This window comes from Mustela erminea, chromosome 10 (genome assembly GCF_009829155.1).
Source record: "Mustela erminea isolate mMusErm1 chromosome 10, mMusErm1.Pri, whole genome shotgun sequence".
Classification (NCBI taxonomy): Eukaryota; Metazoa; Chordata; class Mammalia; order Carnivora; family Mustelidae; genus Mustela; species Mustela erminea.
Window position 1 is genome coordinate 101,616,872 of NC_045623.1, and position 23,044 is coordinate 101,639,915.

At 55.9% G+C, this 23,044-nt stretch overlaps 1 protein-coding gene across 2 annotated transcripts in view; it reads right to left on the reverse strand.

Moving 5' to 3' along the window:
- Window positions 1-456: 456 nt before the first annotated feature.
- Window positions 457-23,044, reverse strand: part of DISP3 (dispatched RND transporter family member 3) — a 48,605-nt gene continuing 26,017 nt past the window's right edge. Inside the window, exons 4-22 of one of the 2 annotated variants that reach the window (XM_032302936.1) lie at window positions 19,583-19,719; window positions 18,556-18,690; window positions 18,109-18,269; window positions 16,713-16,852; window positions 15,633-15,781; window positions 15,267-15,428; window positions 14,237-14,398; window positions 11,971-12,084; window positions 11,012-11,148; window positions 9,730-9,914; window positions 7,752-7,882; window positions 7,504-7,676; window positions 6,401-6,527; window positions 5,694-5,839; window positions 3,625-3,784; window positions 2,955-3,068; window positions 2,600-2,815; window positions 2,357-2,523; window positions 457-1,727 (exon numbers count right to left, since the gene is read on the reverse strand). In XM_032302936.1, the coding sequence (XP_032158827.1) occupies window positions 1,365-1,727; window positions 2,357-2,523; window positions 2,600-2,815; window positions 2,955-3,068; window positions 3,625-3,784; window positions 5,694-5,839; window positions 6,401-6,527; window positions 7,504-7,676; window positions 7,752-7,882; window positions 9,730-9,914; window positions 11,012-11,148; window positions 11,971-12,084; window positions 14,237-14,398; window positions 15,267-15,428; window positions 15,633-15,781; window positions 16,713-16,852; window positions 18,109-18,269; window positions 18,556-18,690; window positions 19,583-19,719 (3,079 nt within the window). In that variant the 3' untranslated portion in view covers window positions 457-1,364. The remainder of the gene's footprint in view (window positions 1,728-2,356; window positions 2,524-2,599; window positions 2,816-2,954; window positions 3,069-3,624; window positions 3,785-5,693; window positions 5,840-6,400; window positions 6,528-7,503; window positions 7,677-7,751; window positions 7,883-9,729; window positions 9,915-11,011; window positions 11,149-11,970; window positions 12,085-14,236; window positions 14,399-15,266; window positions 15,429-15,632; window positions 15,782-16,712; window positions 16,853-18,108; window positions 18,270-18,555; window positions 18,691-19,582; window positions 19,720-23,044) is intronic. The other variant, XM_032302937.1, reaches the window with a different exon arrangement.

Below are 23,044 nucleotides of genomic sequence, written 5' to 3' on the forward strand. Positions count from 1 at the left end.
GCCCCTTCCCCCACTCCTCTCTCTCTCAAATAAATAAAATCTTAAAAAAAAAGAGCCCCAACTGACAAGCCAGACAAGCTCCTTAAAAGAAGGTTCACTGGGGCGCCTGAATGGCTCAGTGGGTTAAGCGTCTGCCTTTGGCTCAGGTCATGATCCCAGCATCCTGGGATCAAGCCCTGCATCGGGCTCTCTGCTCAGCAGGGAGCCTGGCCCCCCTCTCTGCCTGTGATTTCTGTCTAATAAATAAATGAAATCTTAAAAAAAAAAAAAAAAAGAAGGTTCATCTACGGAGCCCCATTCCCACAGTGCTACTGAGGCCCCCGACCTCAACCTGGGCCTGCAGAGCACTGTGGGGCCTCGGTCCCTGGGGAGTCTGGCACCCCCCACCCCCGTGCTGGGCTCTGGCCGCGCAGCCTGTGAGCACTCGTTACTACAACGGGAAGAATGCGCAGCCCGTGACGTTTACGATGCTCGTGTTAATGGCGGCCGTCCGCAGTGCCATTTCACTTGAATAGGAACCATCTGCTGTGAGCTGGTGGCAGGCACAGCCAGCCCCCGACCCAGGGACTGCCTCCCCCAATTCCAACCCCCAGAGTCGAGTCGGGGAGGTGGGGGCTTGGATCAGTGAGGAAGGCTGTGTTGGGGGCCCCACAGCACCCCTGGGGAGAAGGAGCCCCTTGAGGCCGGGCCAGGGGTAGGACATGCAGAACCCAGGCCAGTCTCTTGTGCTCTCTGGCCAGGACCAAAAGGCCTGGGAGGGACCACAGGACCACCCGGCATTGGCCTCCACGAAGCTGGGGGGGAGGGGAAAAAGGGGGAGAGGGGTGCAAGGCCCCTGCCCTCGAACCCACTGTGCTCTTCCTGCAAATTCTCCGACCAAGGCACAGGGCTCAGGAGGCAGTTGGGCTCTGCCACCGAGCCTTCTACATGTCAATCAATTTGTCTCCTGGAGCCTCAGTGTTCACATCTGTAGAATGGAGGCCCTGTAACAGCCCCGTGGGAGAGCTGTCGTCAGCACTGAGGCAGTACAAGGGGGAAGTCCCTGTGGTGAGCCGGCACGGAGGGGGGCTGGGCTCTTGGGCTGTCAGGGGGTACCTGACACAGCTGCGGGCTGCCCAGCACGAGGGGGGTGGCGGCCGGCTTCCCACCCAGCTCTGGCCGGGTGCCGTCATGAAGGCAGTGCGGGCCACGCGGGCAGGTGTCCACTCCCACACTGAGCGATGGGGTGCCTTTCCCGGCCCAGGCCTGGGAACAGAACTAGTTAGAGCCGAGCCGGGAAATAACGTGCCTCTGGGGTCAGAACAAGTACCTTGTTCCACACCCACCAGACAAAAGGTGCGCTGGTCAGGACCCAAGTGCCAGGGCTATAGGGAGGCCCCGGCGGGCAGGGGGATCTTATAGCCGCTCCGGAGGAGCACGAGGCAGGCAGCCAGCCCCAGGGCCCCTGCCAGGAGCACGGCGCCCAGGGCTTTGAGGAAGGAAGTCCTGGTCCGGGTGAAGGAGCCGGGTGCCATGATGCCGAGCAGGGCCGTGCTGACCGTGAGCGTGTAGAGGATGGACACCCCCGTGTTGAGCGCGACGATCTTGCCGAACTTGGCAAATGGGGCGATGATGCAGAAGAAGAGGGGCACCGTGGCGATGACCGTGGTCAGGGCGCTGGACACGATGGCTACTCCCACGTGCCGCACGGCCTCCAGGGTCCGCCACTGGCGCTGCGAGTGGGCGTCCTGGGTGCAAAGAGAGGGCAAAGGCTGGGGCCAGGGACCCGACGCGCCCGGGGGTCCCTCCCTGCTTGGGGCCAGCCTGTTTCTGGACGGCCCCAGCTCTGCTTCCAGAGACGGGCCCAGGGACGGCCCCTGCTCCCCGGGCTTGGTGGGAAGATGACCTGGTTCCCTGACGAGGGCGTACAGGCAGGTGCTTAGCGGTTGCTGGGACGACCGGGCTGCTGCTGGGGTGTGTAGTAGGTCCTCAGAAACGGCCCTGAGGGGAACGGATTTCTTTCTTTGGACCCAAAGCAGCTAAAAACATAACTGACTTAATGTATGTATTTATGAACATTTCCACACCACCACAACTCCAAATTAGGAGAAAACAAAGCCCTTGAAAAGACCCGGAGCTGGTGCTGAGTAGATGAGCGCGTTCTCACTAAGCCACAGACGTGTGGGGGGTGGTGGGTGGCTTCAGAGTCACGACTAGAACGGGCCACCCCGTTCCCCAGGCTGGAGAAGGAGACTTGGACTGAGGGAAGCAGGGAGGCCCTGTGCTCATTAGTGGAACAGGCTGGTTGGGAGTTGGGCACAGGGGTGTCCAGCTGGCCTCGGGGGACGCCCTGGGGTCAGGCCGGCAGGGCGCTCACCTCAGCCTGGTGGGGGGGCAAGTTCTCTCCGGCCAGCAAGTAGCCCTCCACCAGATGGACGCAGTAGTCCACGGACGAGCCGACGAGGATGGACAGGGAGATGGCTTCCACGGCCCCCATCTCCCAGCCGCTCCAGTACATGATGGTCACCACGAGGCAGACGATGCCTGCAGGGGGCAGGGGACGGTGGGCAGGCGGCTTGGACCCAGCGGGAGGCGGCAGAGCCTAGAGTGGAGCCCCCACCTCTGGTGACAGGAGGGACCAGGAGGGCCAGGGTCAGAGAGAAGTGGGGGTTCTGGGGGAGGGACAGGTGCAGCAACAGGTCACTGGGCCAAGAGCTACAGCCTGGCAACATCCAGGTCCCTTCCGGAAGCACACAGGCTGGTCCGGGACAGTCCTGGGAGCGACCATAGCACGGGGTCTTTCTGCCTGGAGTGGATGTAGGGGTGGCTGGGAAACCTTCAATTAAGGACATGTGACAGTTCAGGATGGAGAGGAACCTGCTGGCCTGAGGCCACCTTCGGGACTCCTGCCCACTCCTGGCCCCAAGAGCCTGATGCCTGCCTATTAGCTTCCCCCATCCCCCCGGCCCACATACCCAGGATGCTCAGGAGCACGGGCAGAAGGAGGAGCACGTGGGTGGTGAACACGGCCACTGCAGCCACGCAGATGAGCAAGGACAGGGCCAAGCCGTACAGGGCACTCTGCACCCCTGGAGGGCAAGAGAAGAGGGTCCTCAGCTGGGCTTCATGGGGGGCACCTATAAGTAACCCCACTGCCCCTCCATGGTTCAGAGGTTGCTGGGATCCCAGAGATGGCCACCATCAGAGCTGGTCATGTCACTCTGGGTAAGCCACAGGACCTCCCTGAGCCTCATCTGTAACACCGAGCGACAGAAGTACACCCCACAGGCCTCCTCTGGGGTTTAAAGAACACGGTCAGGCCCTTGGCACAGGATGTGGTCCCGGGAAGGGACCAGAGAGCCGCCACAATGGTGATCATTGTCACTGTTCAGGTGACCAAATTTAGGAGAAAAGAATGCGGCTAGATGCCCCTGAGCAGGAGACCCACACTCCAGCCTCTGATTGGGGCTCCTGGCCACTGGGCCATTCCAGTTGCCCTGGGGCTCTTGGCCAGGCTGGAGAAGATGACAAGTGCGCAATTCAGACAGGCCACACCCGGCCCTCCCTGCCCCAGGTAACCTGCTACCATCCGCCGCTGCTTCAGACCTGGGCAGTTAGGGGGTGAGGGGCTGGGCTGCCGCTTGCCTATGATCTCCATGAAGATCTGTTTCCAGTGCTCACACGTCTGGAATCCTCGGCGCAGGGCTGAGCCCTCGGGGAAGGTCTGTAGCTGCTGCTGCAGGAAGCTCTCCCAGCGCAGGTAGTCCGAGTACGTCTGGAAGGAGGACTTGCCCTTGTACGTGGTCTGTGGGACACATGAGCCAGTGAGATGGGTAGGGGGCAGTGTACACTCACACTTCCCATGTAATGGCTGGTCCGCCCTGTGGCAGGTGCAGCCGGCCCTTGGGCACCTGCACACGGACAGTGCCCCAGTCCGGGATTATCTCGCACCAGTCTCTGGGTGCATGTGTGAGCCTTACAAGGGCAGCAAGTTCTGATGCCACCAAAGTCCCCGTCCCTTCCTAACAGAACCAGTGGCAGCTCCCAGAGCCCCCAAGCTCTCACGCCCCAGCTTGTGCACACAGTTCCTTCTGCCTGCACAGCCAACTCCCAACATCCTTCAAGCCTCTCATGGGCTCTGTCTCCTCCAGGAAGCCTTCTTGGAAGCCCTGAGACAGGCCTCTGCTGGGCTCTGCCAGGCCTCGGTGCTTCCCCATCAGAGCTGTTGTCACGGCCCAGCATCCTGCCCGTCTCTAGCCCCGAGCTCCGCAGAGCTGTTCCGCGGGAGGACAGGCACTCAGCCTTCTCCTGGACCTTCGCCTGCTCCCACACCCACTTCTGATCTCCCCAAGCACACCACGTTACAGTGTGTCCGTGCACATGTGTGTGTCTGAGCGTTGGTGGGGTCTGCTTGGAAGCGACACTCTGTGGTATGGCCAAGCCCAAGAGGAGTTCTGTCCTCTCTCAAACTGTCTAGGGCCTCAGCCTCTGAAAGGCAGAGGATTCTGACATAGGTCAGACGTGGGTGAACTTGGGGACCGTTACGCTGAATGAGATAAGCCAGACACAGAAAGATCAGTGCTGTCCATTCCGGTTACCTCGGGGGCGCAGAAAAGCCAGGTTCCCAGAGACACTTCTTAGAACAATGGGTGCAAGGGCTGGGGGAGGGGCGGGAGGGAGCTGGTGTCCCTCGGGACAGAATTCCAGAGGCGGATGGTGGAACTCGTTGCATCACAGTGTAAATATCCTAAGCGTTACTGAACCGTTCTTCCAAAATGGTTAAGATGGTCAATTTTACAATGCATATTTTACCACAATTTTTAAAACTGCCTGGGGCTTTGAAGTGGTGTCTACATGAGCCTGGGGCTCCCGTGGAGGAGGATTGGGAGGGGCTCTGGGGCTGGGTGCAGCGAGTGGCAGATGGCGGCAAGGAAAGCAGGGCCCCAGGCCAGAGCACGAGGCCTGGTTTTCATTCCCCGCATCTCTAGGTGACGGCCCTGCTGCTTCCCGGGCCTGCCAGACAGCGGGGAGGGACATCCCACCCTGAGCTTCAGAGGAGGCCTTGGAGGCCGGTGGGGAGCCGTGATTGGCACAAGAAGACACAGAGTGCTCCAGCATCAGGGTTGGGACTGGACCCCGGGTCTCAGCACACGGGCAGTAGCGGCAGGCTCGGCAAGCCTCTGGAGCCAAGCACCATGGCCATGGGGCCCGCAGAGGCCCAGGTCAGGCGTGCTTGTGTGTGTGTGTGTGTGTGTGTGCATGTGCGCGCGCGTGCGCATGTGGGCCTCCCTCCTTGGGCCGAGTCCAGGCAGTGTCAGTATGAGGGAGGAGGCAGTGAGGGGTGCGGATGGCGGGTCCCCTGGCTTCCAAGCTTCTTGGAGGCGGCCCAGCACCCAGGACTGTGGCCTAGCGCCCAGCGTCCCAGAGCAGCAGAGGGGAGCGTTCTGAACTTTCGCCAGGGCTCTCCTCCCCAGAGGCGACAAAGCAACACAGGCCCTGGCATGGGGGGAGCAGTCTGCATGGTAGGAAGGGCAGTGCCCTGTGGTCAGACGGCTGGCTTCACACTTGATGTTGACACCCATAACCGTGGGAGCCAAGGGGAGTCACTTCAGCTCTCTGGGCTGCAGTATCCGCCCTCCATAGAGCTGCCTCTCAGATCTGGGCCGGGCGCTGAGAGAAGAGCCCTGGGCCTGGCGAGGCCACGGGGAGCTCACCGACTCGAAGGCCATGGAGATCCACTGCACCCGGCCCTCCTTGACGCCCACCGCCCCGTGAGACAGCTGCCCCGGGAGCAGGTTGGGCTCGGGTAGCTCCTTGCACTCAGGATGCAGCATCTGCAGGAAGGCCGAGGTGCTGTAGCCTGTAGGGAGGAAGGGGGGGAGAGGCGGTGGGGCTGGGGACCCTGGGAGCACGTCCCTTCCCCTCCCCACCCCGTCCCACCCGGGGCATGTGTGCACCTGCTGGGAGGGCACGTAGGAGGGGCCCTGCCCTCCCCCCAACCCCCTGGCCTTAACACGTGTCGGTCACCAGGGGCAGTGGGCGGTTAGGTGACCTACAACAGTCATTTGGGATGGAAAAGGAACCTCGGGTCTCCTTCAGCAGAGCCCTGGCATGACCTCGCCCGGGTTAGTGGCGTCCACTCCAGCCCTGGTTGGGAAAAGCCACTCTGGCAGGTGTGCCCCCACACACGGCACACATCCTGCACACTCATGTACCTCCACACCAATCCGTGTCGGGGCACGATGTGGCTCTAGAAGTCTCACCCCCTGCCCCTCGCCCCAGTAGGGACACAAACTCAAGCAAGGTTGTGTGTCTGCCGGACTCCTGCCAGGCACGGAGGTCCTCGTGGCGGTCCACCCTGGGAGTGGCAGCACGGCCTCCCCGGTGTGTCCTCCCTCTGGCAAATGGCTCTCCCACACACCTGAGGGCAGACACTGGGCCCCGCCTGGCTTCACCAGCTCCGAGTTCCCCGCGATGGCCTTGCAGAGGCGACACAGGTGCCCAATTTCTTTGAAGAGATCAAAGCTGCTGTCATAGACGACACTGCCCTTTCCCAAGGAGACACAAGTGGGCACGGGCCGCTCAATGAGTTGGGAACTCGGTCCTGAGCCCCACCCCCAGGGGAAGAACCTCCCCAGCCACCGGCCACCATCACAGACATCAGACTGGAGTCTCTGCATGGTTGCCTGAGCCCCCTGCCCGAGACCGCTCTGTCCTGCTCCGACCAGCACCTTCTGCTCCCAGCACAGACCCCTAGGCTCAGCCCTGCTTTGACTCACAAGCTCTTACCCTGGGCTTCCTCCTGTCTCTCGCTGCTCCGCACAGCCAAATCTCCGTCCTCCCTCAACTGCTTTGTGTCCTCCCCGCCTCCCACCCTCCTCTGAACACCTGGGGGACTCGCGGTCGGGACAGAGCACACGGATCCGGACTATCCTGGCTCCCGAACTACTTCGGGTCTGAAATCCTGTCTACCCAGCCAGACTGACTTCTCAAAGCAGGAGCTCTGACCTTGTCACACACACGGTCCTTCCCACACACACTCAGCACCCATCCATGTCACACAGACCCCACGGCTCCAGCAGTTTCTCTCCCTTCCAAAGCCCAAGAGCCCAGCGCAGGGCACAGACATCTACAGGGGGAGGAGCCTACACAGAGGGGAGGGCCCTGCAGTCAGGCACAGAGCAGGGGCTGTGGGTACAGGGAGCGGCCTCCTGCAGGGAGGTGGGGGGCAGTTTACACACCTGCATCTCCCTTAGCTCCGTTCTAACCCCTCACGGTGAAGGGCAACCAGCCCAGGCCCACAATGTACCCAGATTCCTGGGTGATTCTGAGAGCCCCGCCCTGTTCACTCCTCAAGAGAAACCACCCCTGAGGGCCTGTGGTGGTCCTGTCAGGGCCTCAGGAGCGGTCAGAGGAGCAAGAGGATGTGTGGGGAGCTGGGCCAGTGGCCACCCGGGCTGGCGTTTGTTTGCACATCTGGTGCGGTCTGGCCCCTTGACGTCTGCCCAAAGTAGGCCCATGTACCGGGTCTCCGATGACGTGGTTGTCCACCTGCCGTGTGCGGTTGATGCCAATAATGCCAAAGACCACGAAGACCATGGCCCCTGTGTCCACCAGCGGCCGCACAGCTGGCTTCCCGCAGCCCGTGTTCACGCAGGGGTTGAAGCCGAAGGTGGCTGAGAGGCGGGCCTTGGGCACTGCAGAGGGAGTCACATCTGTATGCGAAGGCGGGGCCCAGCCTCCCAAGGCCCCACAAGCCTCCCCACATGTACCTTTCTCACTGGGCACGTAGAAGAAGCCTTTGGTCGGGCCATCGGGGCTGGAGCTGAGCAGGCAGCCAGGAGGCGCCACACACACGCGCCCGTGGAAAGGAGGCTTGTGGGACTGAGCAAAGTACACTTTCCTGCGGAGGCAAAGGAGCCTGGCTGAGGCGGGGAAGGCCAGGAGGTGCCTGGGAGGTGAGGCCAGCAAGCCGTGTGTGACTATGCACAAGGACAGGAAGAATGTGGGGACGGATTCGGGTCCCCCCCCCCCAGCATGAGGATGTAGTCTCAGGTTGGGGGCTGGGATGTGGAGGTCACTCCTGGTCCCGCCCCTGCCAGGGGCTCCTGCTCAGCAGCCTCCTGCTCTGTGTGGGTCTCCCCACCCCTGGCAAGGAGAGTGGAGACCAGGAGTTTCCAAACCATCCTCCAGGGGGTGCAAGAGTTCGCAGAGGGGCCCCGGGCCAGCCTGGCAGTTCCCTGCTCCGGAGCATCCCTGCTTTAATGGGAACAGTTACTGAGCCTCAAGATTTTGCGTGAAGCAAGTGTTCCATGGTTAGCTTGTTTACCACTGGACCTGACATAGCTCAAGGTTCTTTCTAGAAAGTTCTAAGCTCCTCCAGGCAGCCTGATCCCATTTGCTATTGTATATATGCAAAGCAAGCCCAGTCCTGGGCTCAGGGGAGGATGGGCAGAGGGACCCCTACCCCCTGAGCCCAGGTACCCTGGACTAGAAGGGCCCAGTGAGCCCGTCTTGGTCACCTTCCCCCACCTCCATGCCACTGCCCTCTGCCCCAAGGGGCTTCCAGCCTCTGTGGGTGCCCAGAGCCAGAAGGTCAGGCTCGGTCAGAGACCAGAGCCCCATGTGTCCCCAGGGCAGGGTCCGCACTATCGCTGTCCAGGCCCAGCACTGCTCCCCCTTCCAGAGCAGAGCACATGCCAGCATTAGCAACGACACTGGTTGACTTGTTAGCTGTTATCTCCCGCTCGCCAGCCTAAGGGCAGGAGCCACATCTGTCCTGTTCACCACTGACGCCCCAGCACCAGCAGGGTGCCGGCACACACTCGGTGCCCCACGTTTGTTCAGTGAGCAATGAAATACAGTCTCAGTGGACACATGAATGTGGGGCCCTGGTCTGAATACAGGTGCCCCCAGCCACTCGGAGCCCCCCGCCTCCCCAGGAACGGAATGCTGTCACCCATTAAGCACTCTGGGGCACCTTCACGTGCCAGGCACTAGGCAGGGCCCAAGTATACAGAAAGTAAATATAACAGACAGTCTCTTCTCTTGTCTCCTTACGGTCTGGCGGAACGGGGGTAGGGGGAAGGAGTGGTGTGGGGGGTGGCATTTATTAAATATTTACTGAATTAATTATATGTAGAGAGTGAACAGTGCCTTGGAGAGGAGGTAAAAAGCGCCCACATCCACTCATTTGGCCAGTGTTCACCGAGAACCCCCCGGGTGCCAGGCCCGACGCTGGCGACACAGCGACAGAAACGGTCAAGGATGCTCCCGAGGAGACAGGTTATAAACAGGTCAGAGTGATTCCAGGTGGTGATGGGGGCTGGATAGGGAGCAGGGGGAAACGCTTGGTTCTTCTGGTCGGGGAGGGAGTTCCCGTCAGGGACAGCCTCTCCCAAGAGGGGACCCTGGAGTGGACACCTGAATCCCGGAGAAAAGTCATCACACCTGAGGAGCTAGGAAAGAACATTTGAGGCAGAGGGAGCCCCAAGTGCAAAAGGCCTGAGACGTGCCTGCTACTGCAGGGAGGGGCGGAGCCAGCGCGGGGCAGGGGGCAGACAGGGGAGCGGGTCCCCGGCCCATCCTCTGCGCCGGCGTCCCCCGCTCCCCAGCCCTGGGCTGGGAACTAGTTGAACACACGTGTGCACGTGGACAGGTGCCTAAAGGCACCTAAAGGTGCCTGCTGACATCTCTCGGTGGAGGGGGTGGTCCTGCTGGCGAAAAGGGGCTTATCCACGAGGCTGTTACCGCGTGTGCTGCTGTTCCTTGGCGGCCGCGTAGAAGCTGAAGTCAAACTTCCAGCCCCGCTTGGTGTCGCAGGCCAAGGTCGTCACCATCCACTTGCGGGAGGGGCTCGCCGGCTGGAGCAGCCCTACTGTAGACATACAAGCGGTGAGCTTCTTGGTGAAGTTACCCAAAGGCGCTCTATACACCTAAGCAGTGGATCGACAGAGACAAGACAGGTGACTCCGGGGGGTTGCCTCGGCCTGGGCCCAGCCTCAGGCTCTGGCCCCTCCCTCCCTCCTGGGCAGCTCCCCGACCCTGTCCCAGTACCCGCAGAGGGCCAGGGCAGAGCCCTGGGCAGAGGCTCAGGAGGCCTGGGTTCGAGTGTGAAGATGGAGCACGTCCTTCTCTCCCTGTCTGAGCCTCGGTCCTCCCCACAGCGGGGCACCTACTCTGCCCGGGGCCTGAGGTGGGCAGTGAGCGTCAGCAGCGAGAAAGATGGGCTTGGCCCCTGCCTCCAGGGAGCCCCCAGGCACGACAGCTTTAGGTTCTACTGGGGGCTATGAATGTGCTCGGATGCTAAGACCGGGGATACATGGGCAGGGGAGGAGGAGGGCATACCAAGAAGTGGGTCAGTGCAGGGCTGTATGAGGGGGTGACATTTATGCGGAGGCCTCAACGAGGGGCCTGCCATGCGTTCCGCTGGAAGGAAAGCTTTCGAGGCAGCGGGAACAGCAATGCAAAGTCTCAGAGTCAGGAAATGCCGCAGACACCGCACCATTCAGATGGAAACAGAAACCCTGAACAAATGAGTTGACCCAGGGCGTAACTTGTCCAAGAAACACAGATGATTCCTGAGAGGGAGAAACTGGAGGACTGGGGTGGCCCTTAGAGGCCCTGTTCTGGGGTGCCGGAGCAGCTGCCAAGAATAGTCACCTAGCTACCAGCTACCAAGCACTTCCTGTGCCTTAAGCACTACCTACCCTTACCTCATGTACCTCCAACCCTGGCTGTCATTTACACACCCCATTTCACAGATGAGGAGACTGAGGCTCAGAGAGATTAAGCAATCTGCCCCAAGACACACAGATTATAAATGGCAGCGCCAGGACTCGAACCCAGGTCTGCCTGACCTAGAAGCCCGTGCCGTCACTACTCTGTAGGTACCACCGACCTGGCTGGGAGAGGGTCCTCGTCTGCCTCACAGACCCTGCCTCGCCCTCCCGATGTGGCCAGGGTCCACCAGTGTGGTTCTGAGGGCCCCTCCCCCATACTGGCAGTCCACGTCACTGCAGCCCAGGCTTACCTGGAAGGAGGGCACCTCCCCGTCCCCAGGGGACACGATCTGCCAAGGGGCCGGTAGGCTGGCGTTGAGCGAGAACCTGTACACAGCCGGGTGGCCTTTACTCTTCACCTTGGAGACATACACGGTGCCTGGGGAGTCTGGGAGACAAATGAAGGGTGGAGAAGGGGCAGACAGTCACCTTGCCTGGCTTCCCTGGACTTGGAGCAGCCCACTCTCTGTTCTGTGGCCCGAGGAGCTAAGCCCTGACTTGGGCTCCTCTCTAAATGCGGGCTCTGGTCCTCTCTACTGGACCCAACCCATGGCCATGATGGGGGATGCTGGTGGTGGACGTGGGGATGGGGTGGCGGGCACAGAGGAAGTGGGAGGTGGTCATGGTCACGGGGATGGGGTGGCACAGTAGGTGGCCACATTGGCAACGACGTTACAAGTCGTGGGAAGATGTGCCGTCTGGGCTAGGGTAGCTGCCCTGCTGCCTGTGATTGGGGGGGGGGGTGGTGAAGGGCAGGGCCAGAGCTGCGAATGACAATGACAGGCAGTGCAGATGGGTGACGACAGCCATGGGGTGACAAGGACACACAGAAGTGCCCCATGGGGGAGCTAATTCTCACACGGGCCCAGTGTCCCAGCTCTGATGGGGATCTGGGCAGGGATAAGTCACTCTTTGAGGCTCAGGACACTCCTGCCCGTCCCTAGACACTGAGGAAGGATCTGGCACACGCAGCAGGTCCATGGGAAGCCAAAGGCCTGGCTGGGGTGGTGTCAGGAGGGGATACCACTGTTCCGACTGAGGAGAGCTAGTAGGATAGGGGGCAAGGGCCCGAGTTCACCTCCCAACCCAACCCTACCTCAGTGTCCCCAAAGCACAGACCCTTGTTCTCATCAGGAACACCCTAGTACTAAGGCAGGATCTCCCAAAGCCACCCCCCTCCCCCACCAGCCAGACCACACTCCCCACTAACCCTGTGGGGTGGCCTCAGGCCGGCCGGCCCAGGAAACCCCCGAGCCCCGCTTCTTCTTCTCCAGAGACGTCCGGATGTTGTTCTGCAGGCTGTGGGGCTTCTCCTGGAACAGACCTACCCCCGCAGCTCGTTAGGGACAGCCGGGCCTCCCTGGCTGAGCCCGGCAGGGGAAGGCAGAGACTGAGAGAGCTGGCCACCCTAGGGACATGGGCCTCGGGGCTTGGGGGACAGATGACAGGGATCTGAAAGAAACTGGATTAAACTGAACAAAAAATGCCAAATATTGAATTTGCAGGAATCTTAAGGCAAAAGGAAGGCACCTGTCTGCTCCATCGGAGAAAGACACTGACACTTTCCCTCCTCACCCTCGCCGCGCCTCACGCCCCTCCTCTGTCAAATGGGTGATGCTGAACCTCCAGAGGGTGGGCGGCAGGACCAAACAGGACACTGCCTCTCACGCATGTAGCTGATAAATGCTCCACAAGCAGGAACAAGTAGAAATGGGACGCCATCCACCAGCTGAGGTGACAGGACTGTCCTGTTTGGCCTCAACAACTGGGGATGAATTTTCTGGTTTCCTTTGTTGTTGTTTCATAAGAAGAATTTTACACCCTCAAAGATGCAATCTTCACAGTAATTCTCGGAGGTCACTATCATTAACCCCATATGACAGAGGAGAAAGCAGAGAGGTTCGGGGAGGTTCTGTGACCTGCGGAGGAAGTGACAGGAAGAGCCTCTTTTGGATCCTGTCTTGGTGGCCCTGAAAGCCCTTTCTGCCACAAACCCAACAGGCCTCCCAAAGGGCGGTTCGGGGAGCCAAGAGGGCCAAGTGCCTGGGGGCTGGACTTGGGCCAGCGTCCTGGCCCTTCTCTGGACAATTTTAGGAGCTTCAGCACCATCCTGGGTTTCACCTAGCTAGGAAACAGGGACTGGCTTTTTGACTCTGAGCCCCGAGGGACAGCAGGTGGCCTCCAAGCAGCAGCGGTCATGAAGTCCGATGCGTACGCACGGGCGGGAGAAGAGTTGGGGATGCGGCCGGGGCCGGCTCCAATTTCGGAGGCGCTCTTCAGGCACCTCTCTGAGCTGCAGTCGATTAGCGCGCATTTGGCTAATGCCATTACCGAGGGGAAGGCCAGGTTAATGCGAACACCGCCCTAATTAAATGAAGGCAATTACAGCAGTCGACACATCTTCTCCTAGGAGCTGGAAGGACAAGCCCAGCATCCTCTCGTTTGATTCTAACGGACCTGGCAAAGCTGTATGACCTTGCGCCAGCCTCCCCTGGCCCCAACCCCAACCTCCGGCTCCCCCCTGTGAAATGAGGGCCTGGATCAGAGAACCTCTAAAGCAAGGCGACATCTTCAACTCACCTCCTTGCTCATTCCTGACGCCCACACCTCATCACTGTTTCGATGGATTTCACCTCCTCGAAACCTCTTGACTCCACGGCCACCGTGAGCACGCTGGCCCCAGGCCCGCTGTCTCGGGGTCAGATGAGGGCACCAGCCTCCTGCCTGGTCTCCCAGCCAGCTCCCACCCTCACCCTCCCATCCACATCCACACGGTGCCCAGGACACTGAATCATGGCTCTTCTCTGCCTAAAATCCTCCAGGAGCTCGCCTGACTGTTAGAATCAGATGCAGACTCCAGCCCTCCAGTCCCTGGCCCGGCCCACCTGCCTTGCCTTAGCTCGTGTGACTGACTCTCTCACACTTGGCCTCGGCCTTGCCCATCGCTGGGGCTTCCCTCTGCCAAGACCTTCCAGCCCTCCAGTCCCTGGCCCGGCCCACCTGCCTTGCCTTAGCTCGTGTGACTGACTCTCTCACACTTGGCCTCGGCCTTGCCCATCGCTGGGGCTTCCCTCTGCCAAGACCTCTTCTCTTCTCTCTCAGCCTGGCTAAGTCTTTCCCTTTCTTCGAGCCTCGGCTTAGACACTGCCTCCTCCAGGAAGCCCTCTGTGATGCTGAGCTCGCCAGGCTCCCCGTTCTCCCTCCATCACAGCTACCTACTATTCCAATGCCGGCCCCTAGCAGGCAAATGGACTCCCAGAGCTCAGGAAGCCTGTCTGGCCCACGACAGTTTCCCCAGCACTCGGTAAATACCTGTTTCAAGAAATGGGGAAACACTGAGGCTCAGACGTGAAATGATTTGCTGAGGTCGCGCAGTGATAGGAGCCTGGACCTTGCATCTCACAGGCTGACAGTCTTTGAGACCTGAACTCCAAAGAGAGCAGGGAGCCGGGGGGAAAACCCCACTGAACTCTCACCTGAGCAGGTGATACAGGATATGCCCTCGGCACTCAGGTTGTACTTGAGGTCCAGTAGCACCTGGATGTTGGTGTCGGGCCGGAAGAGCAGGGGGGCCCGGCTGGCGGGGCGGAGCCGGCTGACGAAGACCAGGGACAGGATGAGGACAGAGATGAAGAGCCCTGCCAGGAGAGGAGGCACGCTAGGCGGGCCCGGGAGGCTAGGGAGGGGCCTTCACAGCCCTGGGGAAGAGCTGCTCCCTTTATGGGGGAGCAGTGTGGGGGGGGCAGGGTCCCCAGGGAGCTAGCAGAGGTGTGGCACGGCAGCTTGTGGGTGAAGCTGGTCAGGGACTGGTCCTCTGGGGTTCGGGGCTGGATGTTATTTGTGTCACTTGGGGAGGCAGATGAGAAGCTGCAAGGTTGCACTCTTGGGCAAGAGAGTACCTAACAGTTTCTAAAGAGCCCACACGTCTGCTTAATTATACACAGCCCTAAATACAGTCCGTGATTAGAATAATATGAGACTGATGCGCTACCTACTGCGCTAACGAGGCACCTCGTGATTAGAATAATAACAGCACTGAGCCTTTATTGGGCACTTATTGCGTGCCACACCCTGGGCCGAGTTCTTTCCTTGGACCGTGGTTTGCCCTCCGTCTGCCCTAGTAGATAGATACTATTCTTATCCTCAGGAACAGGTGAGGAAACTGAGGCTCAGACTGACTGACATACTCCAGGTTACCCAGCCAGTATATGGTAGAATTAGGATTCCAACCTGGCCAAGCTGGTCTGACTCCAGAGCCCAAGAATCTGCTTCACAGCCCGGTGTGATGACTGGCACACAGCGGATGCTCCATCAGCAACAATTATGGGGGACCAGCTCCATTCCACACGGGAAGGGGAGATGCGAGACGCCAACCCAGGGTCATTTGCAGGAGGGGTGCTGGACTCCCACCACCAATGCGTCTTTTGGGGGAGTCTGTCCCCCATGCCTTAGGCACTGGGGAAAAGCTGCCTGTCTGAGGGGAAGGAGGGCAGAGACCCCACTTACCCACGATCACCCAGCGGCTCTTCACAGCGGACCACAGCGCCCAGTGGTGCAGCAGCTCCTGTAGCTGGGCAATAAGCTGGCCACGGCTGCCCTGGTCGGGGGCTGGCTGGAGGCTCTCGGGGGGCACAGACACCAGGGCCACATCTCCTAGCTCCAATGACACTGCCAGGACAGAGCAGCAGCCCCTCAGAGGTCAAAGGCCACCCTGGTCCCCATCCTCTCTAGGGAAGCCTAAATGCTTGATGAGGATGCCCGAAACCGTGAGCACCAGCCTGTCCTCACACCGTCTCGGCAAAAGTGACCTCCCTGACAGAGGCAGGCTCAGCTCCTGCCGGGGTCAGCAGGGCAGGTTGAGGCCACACTCACCTGGCTCTTCTTCAACATTCAGCAAGGGAATGTCATCGTCCAGGTAGGGCATGGGTCCCTGGGCAGGGCTGTCCCCAGCCCGCTGCGGGGCGGCGAAAACGTCCCCAGGAAAGTGCAGGGAGCTCTTGCGGCCACACTTCTGGTGGCAGCTGCGGAGACAGTGGGGGGGGGGCTGGTTGAGCCCCGAGGACTCAGGTGGGCAAGGCCCCAGCTACCATCCTGAGCCCCAACAGGCTGCTGTGGACGTCTCCTGGGGGACATTCAGCACGGACTCCCAGGAGCCCATTGCCTGATCTCTTTCTGGGTCCCTCTCCCACACCCTCCACCCAGAGCTCCGGTGCCACCACACTTCCTCTAGGGAGACAAAGGGTGACGGCAGCCATGATCCAGGGAGAGGGTCTCCTGCCCTGGTGCTGCCTGCCCCAATCCCAGAGCGCCTGTCCTCCCTAGTACCCAAGCCCAGCCAGCCACCCGGGCCCGACTCCCTGGGGCCTCCCGCCCTCCCTCCTTTCCTCTCTTACCTTCCCAGATCACTCAGCCTGCAAGACCCCCGCGCTGCACCTTCTGGCAGCAACTGGGGGCTGACCCATCCCACTTTGCACACAGTGCACTATGTCTAAATTTTACTCCAAGGCGAGAATGCGAGAAGCATTTAACATGGAGGCTGGCATGGGGGCCATTCAGACCCACTGGGTTGAAATCTTGCCTCTGCTGCCTACTGAAGGGGCAACCTTGAGAATGTCGCCCACCCTCCCCCAGCCCTTGCTTTCTCATCGGTAAACAGGGAGAAACAAGGGAACCTAGCTCCAAGGGTCCTGGGGGGAATAAGGTCTTATATAAAAGCACTTGGCCCACTTCCTGGCATGGAGAAGGTGTTCCCAAATGGAAACTACCTGGCAGGATCCTCTTCTCCCTCCTCGTGCCTGCAGGAGTGCCCAGCAGAGAACTGGGCACACAGAAGTTGCTCCATAAAGGATCAGAAAGCTTGTAGAAGGGGGGAGTGGCAGGCGTTCCTGGAGGACCTGTTATGGACATTCAGTGGGAGGAGGGCACGGTCCCTCCAGCTCTATGGCCACTCACCTGGTCTGGCAGGCGCTCTCTAGCGGTGCCATGTAAAGGCTCCAGATGCCCAGGGCAGCCGGCATGGTGAACAGCACAGCCAACCAGCAGCAGGACACGATGAGAGACATGAACAGGCCAAAGTCATGGACGGCTGGGATCTGGCAATGGAGAGGTACAGGTGGGCTGTGAGGCTGCTCGGGTCTGGCATCCAGGGAGCCTGCATCCCTGCAGCCAAAGGCACTATGGACCCCAGACCACTCCCAGAATGCAGGGCGGGGGGAATGAGGAGGCCGAGGCTGCCAGGAGGACCTCAGAAGGCAAGGGACTGGGGGAAGCTCAGGTCCACACTGCGCCTTGCTGCCCACAGTGATATCTGGCACGGAGTAAGCGCTCGCTAACGGACGTTACCCGAGTGACTGGGGCTCAGAGGAAGACAGCCTGTTAGAGCAGGCCACAAGTGAGTGAGGGAAAGGGAGAGAGTGCTCACAGGTGCTCCCGGGGCTGCGGAGCAATGGGGTGTCCCAGGGACACACACAGGGATGTGGCGGTCAGAGAGAAACTAACCAGCAGCGTGCAAGCCTTTGCTGCTTGTGAAAAACTTGGACAACCAGCCTGTTTCAGTCCCTGAATAATCCACGGAGGAGGTGAGTGAGGCCTGGAGGTCCTAAGGTCACACAGCCAGTCACCAAAGGAACCTAGAACCCAGCTCTGCCTGTTTTCGGGACACAGTTCTCTAGCGAAACCTGGACACTCCCAAAGCATCTAGTGGTTTCTAGATGGGATACTTGGCCTAGGTCCTTAAATGTTTTGAAGGCTCGGGTGGGCTCACTGCTTTTCGGGTTCTGTCAGCACCAAGGACCTGGCCCAAATTCAGTAACTCAGATCCTTCTCCTGAGCCCAACTCAGGGGCCTGAAGGAGCATGGGGCCAATGAGAGGGACACTGATGAGAAGGAGGACAATGCAGGGTAAAGCTGCTGGGTGGGAAGAGCTCTGGACTGCGGGTCTGTGGACTCGGTCAGGCTCACCACTCACCAGCTATATGACCTTGAGGAAATCACGTTACCTCTCTGGGCCTCAGTTTCAGTATTAGGAAAAAAGGGATGTAATTGTACCTTTCTCATATGTCTTAAAAACTAAACGTGGAGGAGCTTTGCAAATTGTCACATACCCTTCAGGGCAGAGGTTGGATTACTATTAATGAGCATTAATAATAAATACGATTTGTATTTTTGTAATTTCTCCATTTGTTAATTTCTGGCAATCATCCAGGAGCAGGAACGGAGTCTAGGGACATGGCAGGAGCCTCGAGGCCAAGGCTGTGTGGCTGCAAGAGAAGGGGTGAGTGGGAGGAGCGAGCCCAGGGTCTATGGGCATAAGGGGGAGGCTGAGCCCGGGACAAAGGCCATCTCTCACCTGGGAAAAAACATTAGCTGCGTAGGCAGCAGCTGTGGTCAGGGAAGTGAAGAACGTGGCCTTGCCGGCCGTCTGGATGGTGTGGATCATCCGCAGCTGTGGGTCCTCCAGGTGGCTGGCCTGGCGGTAGGTGTTGACGAACACAAAGACATCGTCCACACCTATGGGCGGGAGCCCCAGGCCAGCAGGGGCAGGCTCAGGATCACGTTGCTCTCTCCAGAATCAGACCCACGCTGGGCCTGCAGCAACCCTGAGTGGCCCCCCAAGAGGTCAGGCTCCCAGACAGTCCTACTTCTCAGCCTGGAGTTTGGAAAGACCCATCTGACTTGGCAACCCCCCCGCCCCAGAATCCAAGTCCCACCCTCCATGCTTCCCCCGAATGAGGGCCCTTATTCCAAATCTTCACCTCCTTTCCACCCTTCCTGCCATGCCACAGAGGCAACTCACCGATGCCCACTATCACGAAGGCAGCCACCCCATTGAGGATGCCCAGGTACTGGATGCCGAACACCACATGGTACAGGAAGAGTGCCACCAGGCAGCTGAGGCCAATGCTGGCAATCCCGAAAAAAGACAGGAACACTGGGCAGGGCGAGAGGTACATGGGTTAGAGTGGGAGGGTCAAACAGACCACACACCCTTTGGGCACACAACTGGGTCCTGCCTCATACCCTGTGTCCCCACAGAGTGCCCTCCACTGCCCGGGTATGCCCTGAACAGTTCTCATGCCCAGAGAGAAGGGTCCAGGCAGGAGGCCAGAGTGGCAGAGGGAGCCATCTGAGTGGGTGGTTCACAGGCCCTCACCTTCGTAGAACTGACCTCAGTTGCTGGTAGGGAATTATTATATATTTCACATCTGTCACCCCAACAGACTAGAGGTTCCATGGGGCTAGTAAATGTGTCTGTGATGTTCATTACTGGATCTCTGGTGCCTCAGGGCACCCGACACATAGTCAGTGCTGAATTTGTATTTGTTATATGAATGAAAGGATATCTTTTCCATTTGTGAAGGTATGATGAACCTGCCATTTGCTTGGGCAATAGAGAGTACCTACTGTATACACAGTAAGAAGCAGCCAGGATATGTGGGAAGGTAGTGTTAAGGTGAACTAAGGGACAAAAGGGCAGCTGACCTGAGACTATAAAACATGCAATGGAATAATCCATAAAGGAGGGCCCAATATTCCAGACCCCCAAAACAAATTTTTTTAGCAAGGAAACAATGGTCAAAGGGTACAAGGTTAAGCATGCAGGGTCCTGGGAGCAGGGGCCCTCAGGTATGGCCCGAGCTGAGTCTGGACTACAGTCCACCTGCCTGGGGTTGGAAGGTGATCTCTGAGCACCCCGCTCCACCAGCTCTGACACAGTGGATTCAAGACGTGGCATTCTGGAGAAGGCAGGCTTTGGTGGGACAGGAGCACACGGGGAAGGGTGGGGGGAGCTGGCTCTTGCTGGGCCTTCTGAGGAGGCCTACCAGAGCAGGAGGTGAGAATGTAGACGAGGGCTGCGATGCAGCTGCTGCTGATGAAGGCCAGGAGCATGTCATTGTTGAAGGTCCTGCGCACCTCATAATCAAAGAGGTCCGTCCCCCCGTATAGAACCTGGACTTTGCTGGAGGGGTGGAGAGGAAACACAGAAGTGGGTTGCAGATGGCTGTTGACACTTAGAGGCACAGGAGCTATCCACCTCCATAGTGGCTATGTTGAATCACCTGGGGACTTCCAAAAATCCTGATGTCCAGGCTGGACACTAGACAAATTAAACCCGAATTTCTGGGGTGGGGTTGAGTCATCAGTGTTTAATCCCAGGTGATTCAAATGTATGGCCAATGTTGAGACCCTGCTTGACACAGATAATAGTCAATCACTGTCGAATCCTTTGTCATCTCCCAATCCTCAATATTCACTGCAAAACCCTAAATTCAAACCAGCTTCCACACAGCTATTCCATGTGTGGAGAATACAAGCTATTCTTAATAATAACAAAAAGATAACCAGCTGATCACATTGAGTTTTAAAATACAAACAGTAGGGACATCTGCCTCTGGCCATGATGGAGTGATAAGATGAAATCTAGATTTACCCTCCCCCTAAAATTAACAACAACAACAAAAAAGAAAGAATATATAAAACAAGATTCTGGACACAAGACAACACAGGATGATGATATCTGAGAGATGAGAAGCAAAATGGATCCTGTGCTTATCTTCACTTATCACCTTAAGAGTTGCTGGGCTCCCTGCAGCATAATGGGTTATATATCTCATCCACCCAAAGGAGAGTGAAACTTCCCCAAACTTGATGGAAACTATAAGCCTGCTGATTCAAGAAGCTCAAGCAACTAACTCCAAGTAAAAAAAAAAAAAAAAGAAAGAAAGAAAGAAAGAAAGAAAGAAAGAAAAGAAAACCCACAAAAAAACCCCCAAAACCATGAAATGACAACAATGCCCATCATAATCAAATTGCTCAAAACCAGTAATCAAAAGAAAGTCTTAAAAGCAACCTGAGGAGAAAGACCCATTACATACAGAAGAACAAAACTAAGGATGACTTCTTATCAGAAACCATGCACATGAGAGGACAATGGAATAGTACCTTTTACCTACCAGGAAAACAGCTGACCCAGAATTTTATACCCAGCAAAACTATATTTCAGAAGCAAAGGCAAAATGAAGACTTTTTCCAAATACACAAAAGTCCAGGACATCTGGACTACAAGAGATGTCAAAAGAAGTCCTTTAGGTACAAAGGGAAGGATAACAGATGGAAACATGGATCTACACAAAGGAATGAAAAGAACTGGAAATAGCAAAGGCATGAACAAATATGTAAAACTTTCCTATTACTTAAGTCTCTTTATAAGATAATTGATCATTTAAGCAAAAATAATAATGCAGTGTGGTATTTATAACATGCATGAAAATAAAACACATGACAAAAATAACATAAAGGCCAGGAGGAAAGAAATGGTAGTATACCACTGTAAGGCTCTCACACAATATACAATATGTGTAACATCATCTGAAGGTATGCTGTGATAATCTAAGGTTGCATACTCTATGCACTGACGCAAGCACCAAAATAAATAAAAAGTTATAGCTAAAAGGCTAGCAAAGGAAATAAAATGCAATAATGAAAAATAAGGAATTAGTCCAAAAGAAGGCAAAAGAGAGGAAAAGGGAAACAAAGAATATATGCTAAGTAGAATAAAATAAGAGAGATTTAAGTCTTACCATATTAATAACTGCATTAACTATAATGGTCTAAATACCCCAATTAAAAGGCAGATACAGTCACACTAACTTTAAAAAATTAAGACCAAGCTGCTACAAGAAATGCATTTTATGATTTTTTGAAGATTTTTTTAAATTTAAGTAATCTCTACACCCAACATGGGTCTCTAGCTCATGACCCTGAGATTAAGAGTTGCATGCTCCTCTGAAACCCACTTTAAATGTAGACACAAACAGGTTAAAATCAAAAGGATAGAAAAAGATGTGCCATGTTAAGTCAAAAGAAAGTGGAAATAGCTATGTTAATAACAAATGAAGTAAATTTTAGAGCAAAGAATATTACTAGGGATAAAGAAGACAATTTCAAAATGATAAAAGGTTCAATTCATCCAGATAACACAATCAACCAATTTGACCTAATTGATATTTATTAAATACCCCACCCAACAATAGCAAAATATGTGTTCTTCTTAAGGACACAAGGGAATATTTAACAAGACAGACCACAATCTGGACCATAAAACAAGACCCAATAAATTTAAAAGGACCGAAGTCATACAAAATATGTTCTCTGACCACAAAAGAATTAAATTAAAAATCAACTACAAAATGTTATCTGGAAAATCACCAAATATTTGGAAACTAAATAACATACTTTTAAGTAACCCATGTGTCAAAAGAGAGAGAGAGAGAGAGAGAGATCAGAAAGGAAAATAGAAAATATTTTGAGGTGCACCTGTATGGCTCAGTAAATTAAGTGCCTTTGACTCAGGTTATGATCCCAGGGTCCTGGGATCAAGACCGCATCAGGCTCCCTTCTCAGTGGGGAGTCTGCTTCTAGTTTTTCCTCTCCCTCTGCCCCACCCCCCTGCTTGTGTTTTTTCTCTCTGACTCAAATAAATTAAATCTTTTTTAAAAAACTATTTGGGTTGAATGAAAATAAAAACACAACATATGAAAATTCATGGGATGTGCTAAAACTATACTGAAAAGGAATTTTATAGCAATAAATGCCTATATTGGAAAAGAAGAAAGGTTTCAAATTAATGATCTCAGCTTCTACTTCAAAAAGTATAAGAGAAAATTACATGTAAAGTAGACAGATGAAAGGAAATAATGAAGATCAGAAAAGTTAATGAAAAACAACAAAATGAATAGAAAAAAAAATCAAAGAACCCTAAAGCTAGTTTTTTGAAAAGAATAGTAAAATCGATAAACCTCTAGCCAGACTAATCATGAAAAAAGAGAGAAGATACACATGAAAAAGGTGACATCTCTAGTTCCTATAGATATTTAAAAGATAATAAGGGAATATTATGAGCCACTTTATACCAAGAAATTTGACAATTTAAATGAAATGGACAAATTTCATGAAAGACTCAAAACTACCACAGCTCATCCAAGAAGAAATAGAAAACATTACTATCCCTATGTATATTTCTTAAATGAATTTTTTTAAAGTTGAAATAGCCCTGTGTGTGTGTGTGTATTTTTTAAATATGCAAATAAAGAAATAGATTGATGAAATAGAACACTGAGACCATAAATAAACCCACATATATAAGGATAATAGATTTTTGTCCTAGGTGCAAAGGCAATCTTTGTTAAAGGGATGATATTTTCAATAGACAATGTTGGAACAATTAGATACCTGTATAGAAATATGTGGCATCTCCACACACTGGTTACTGCTCAGCATCTAAA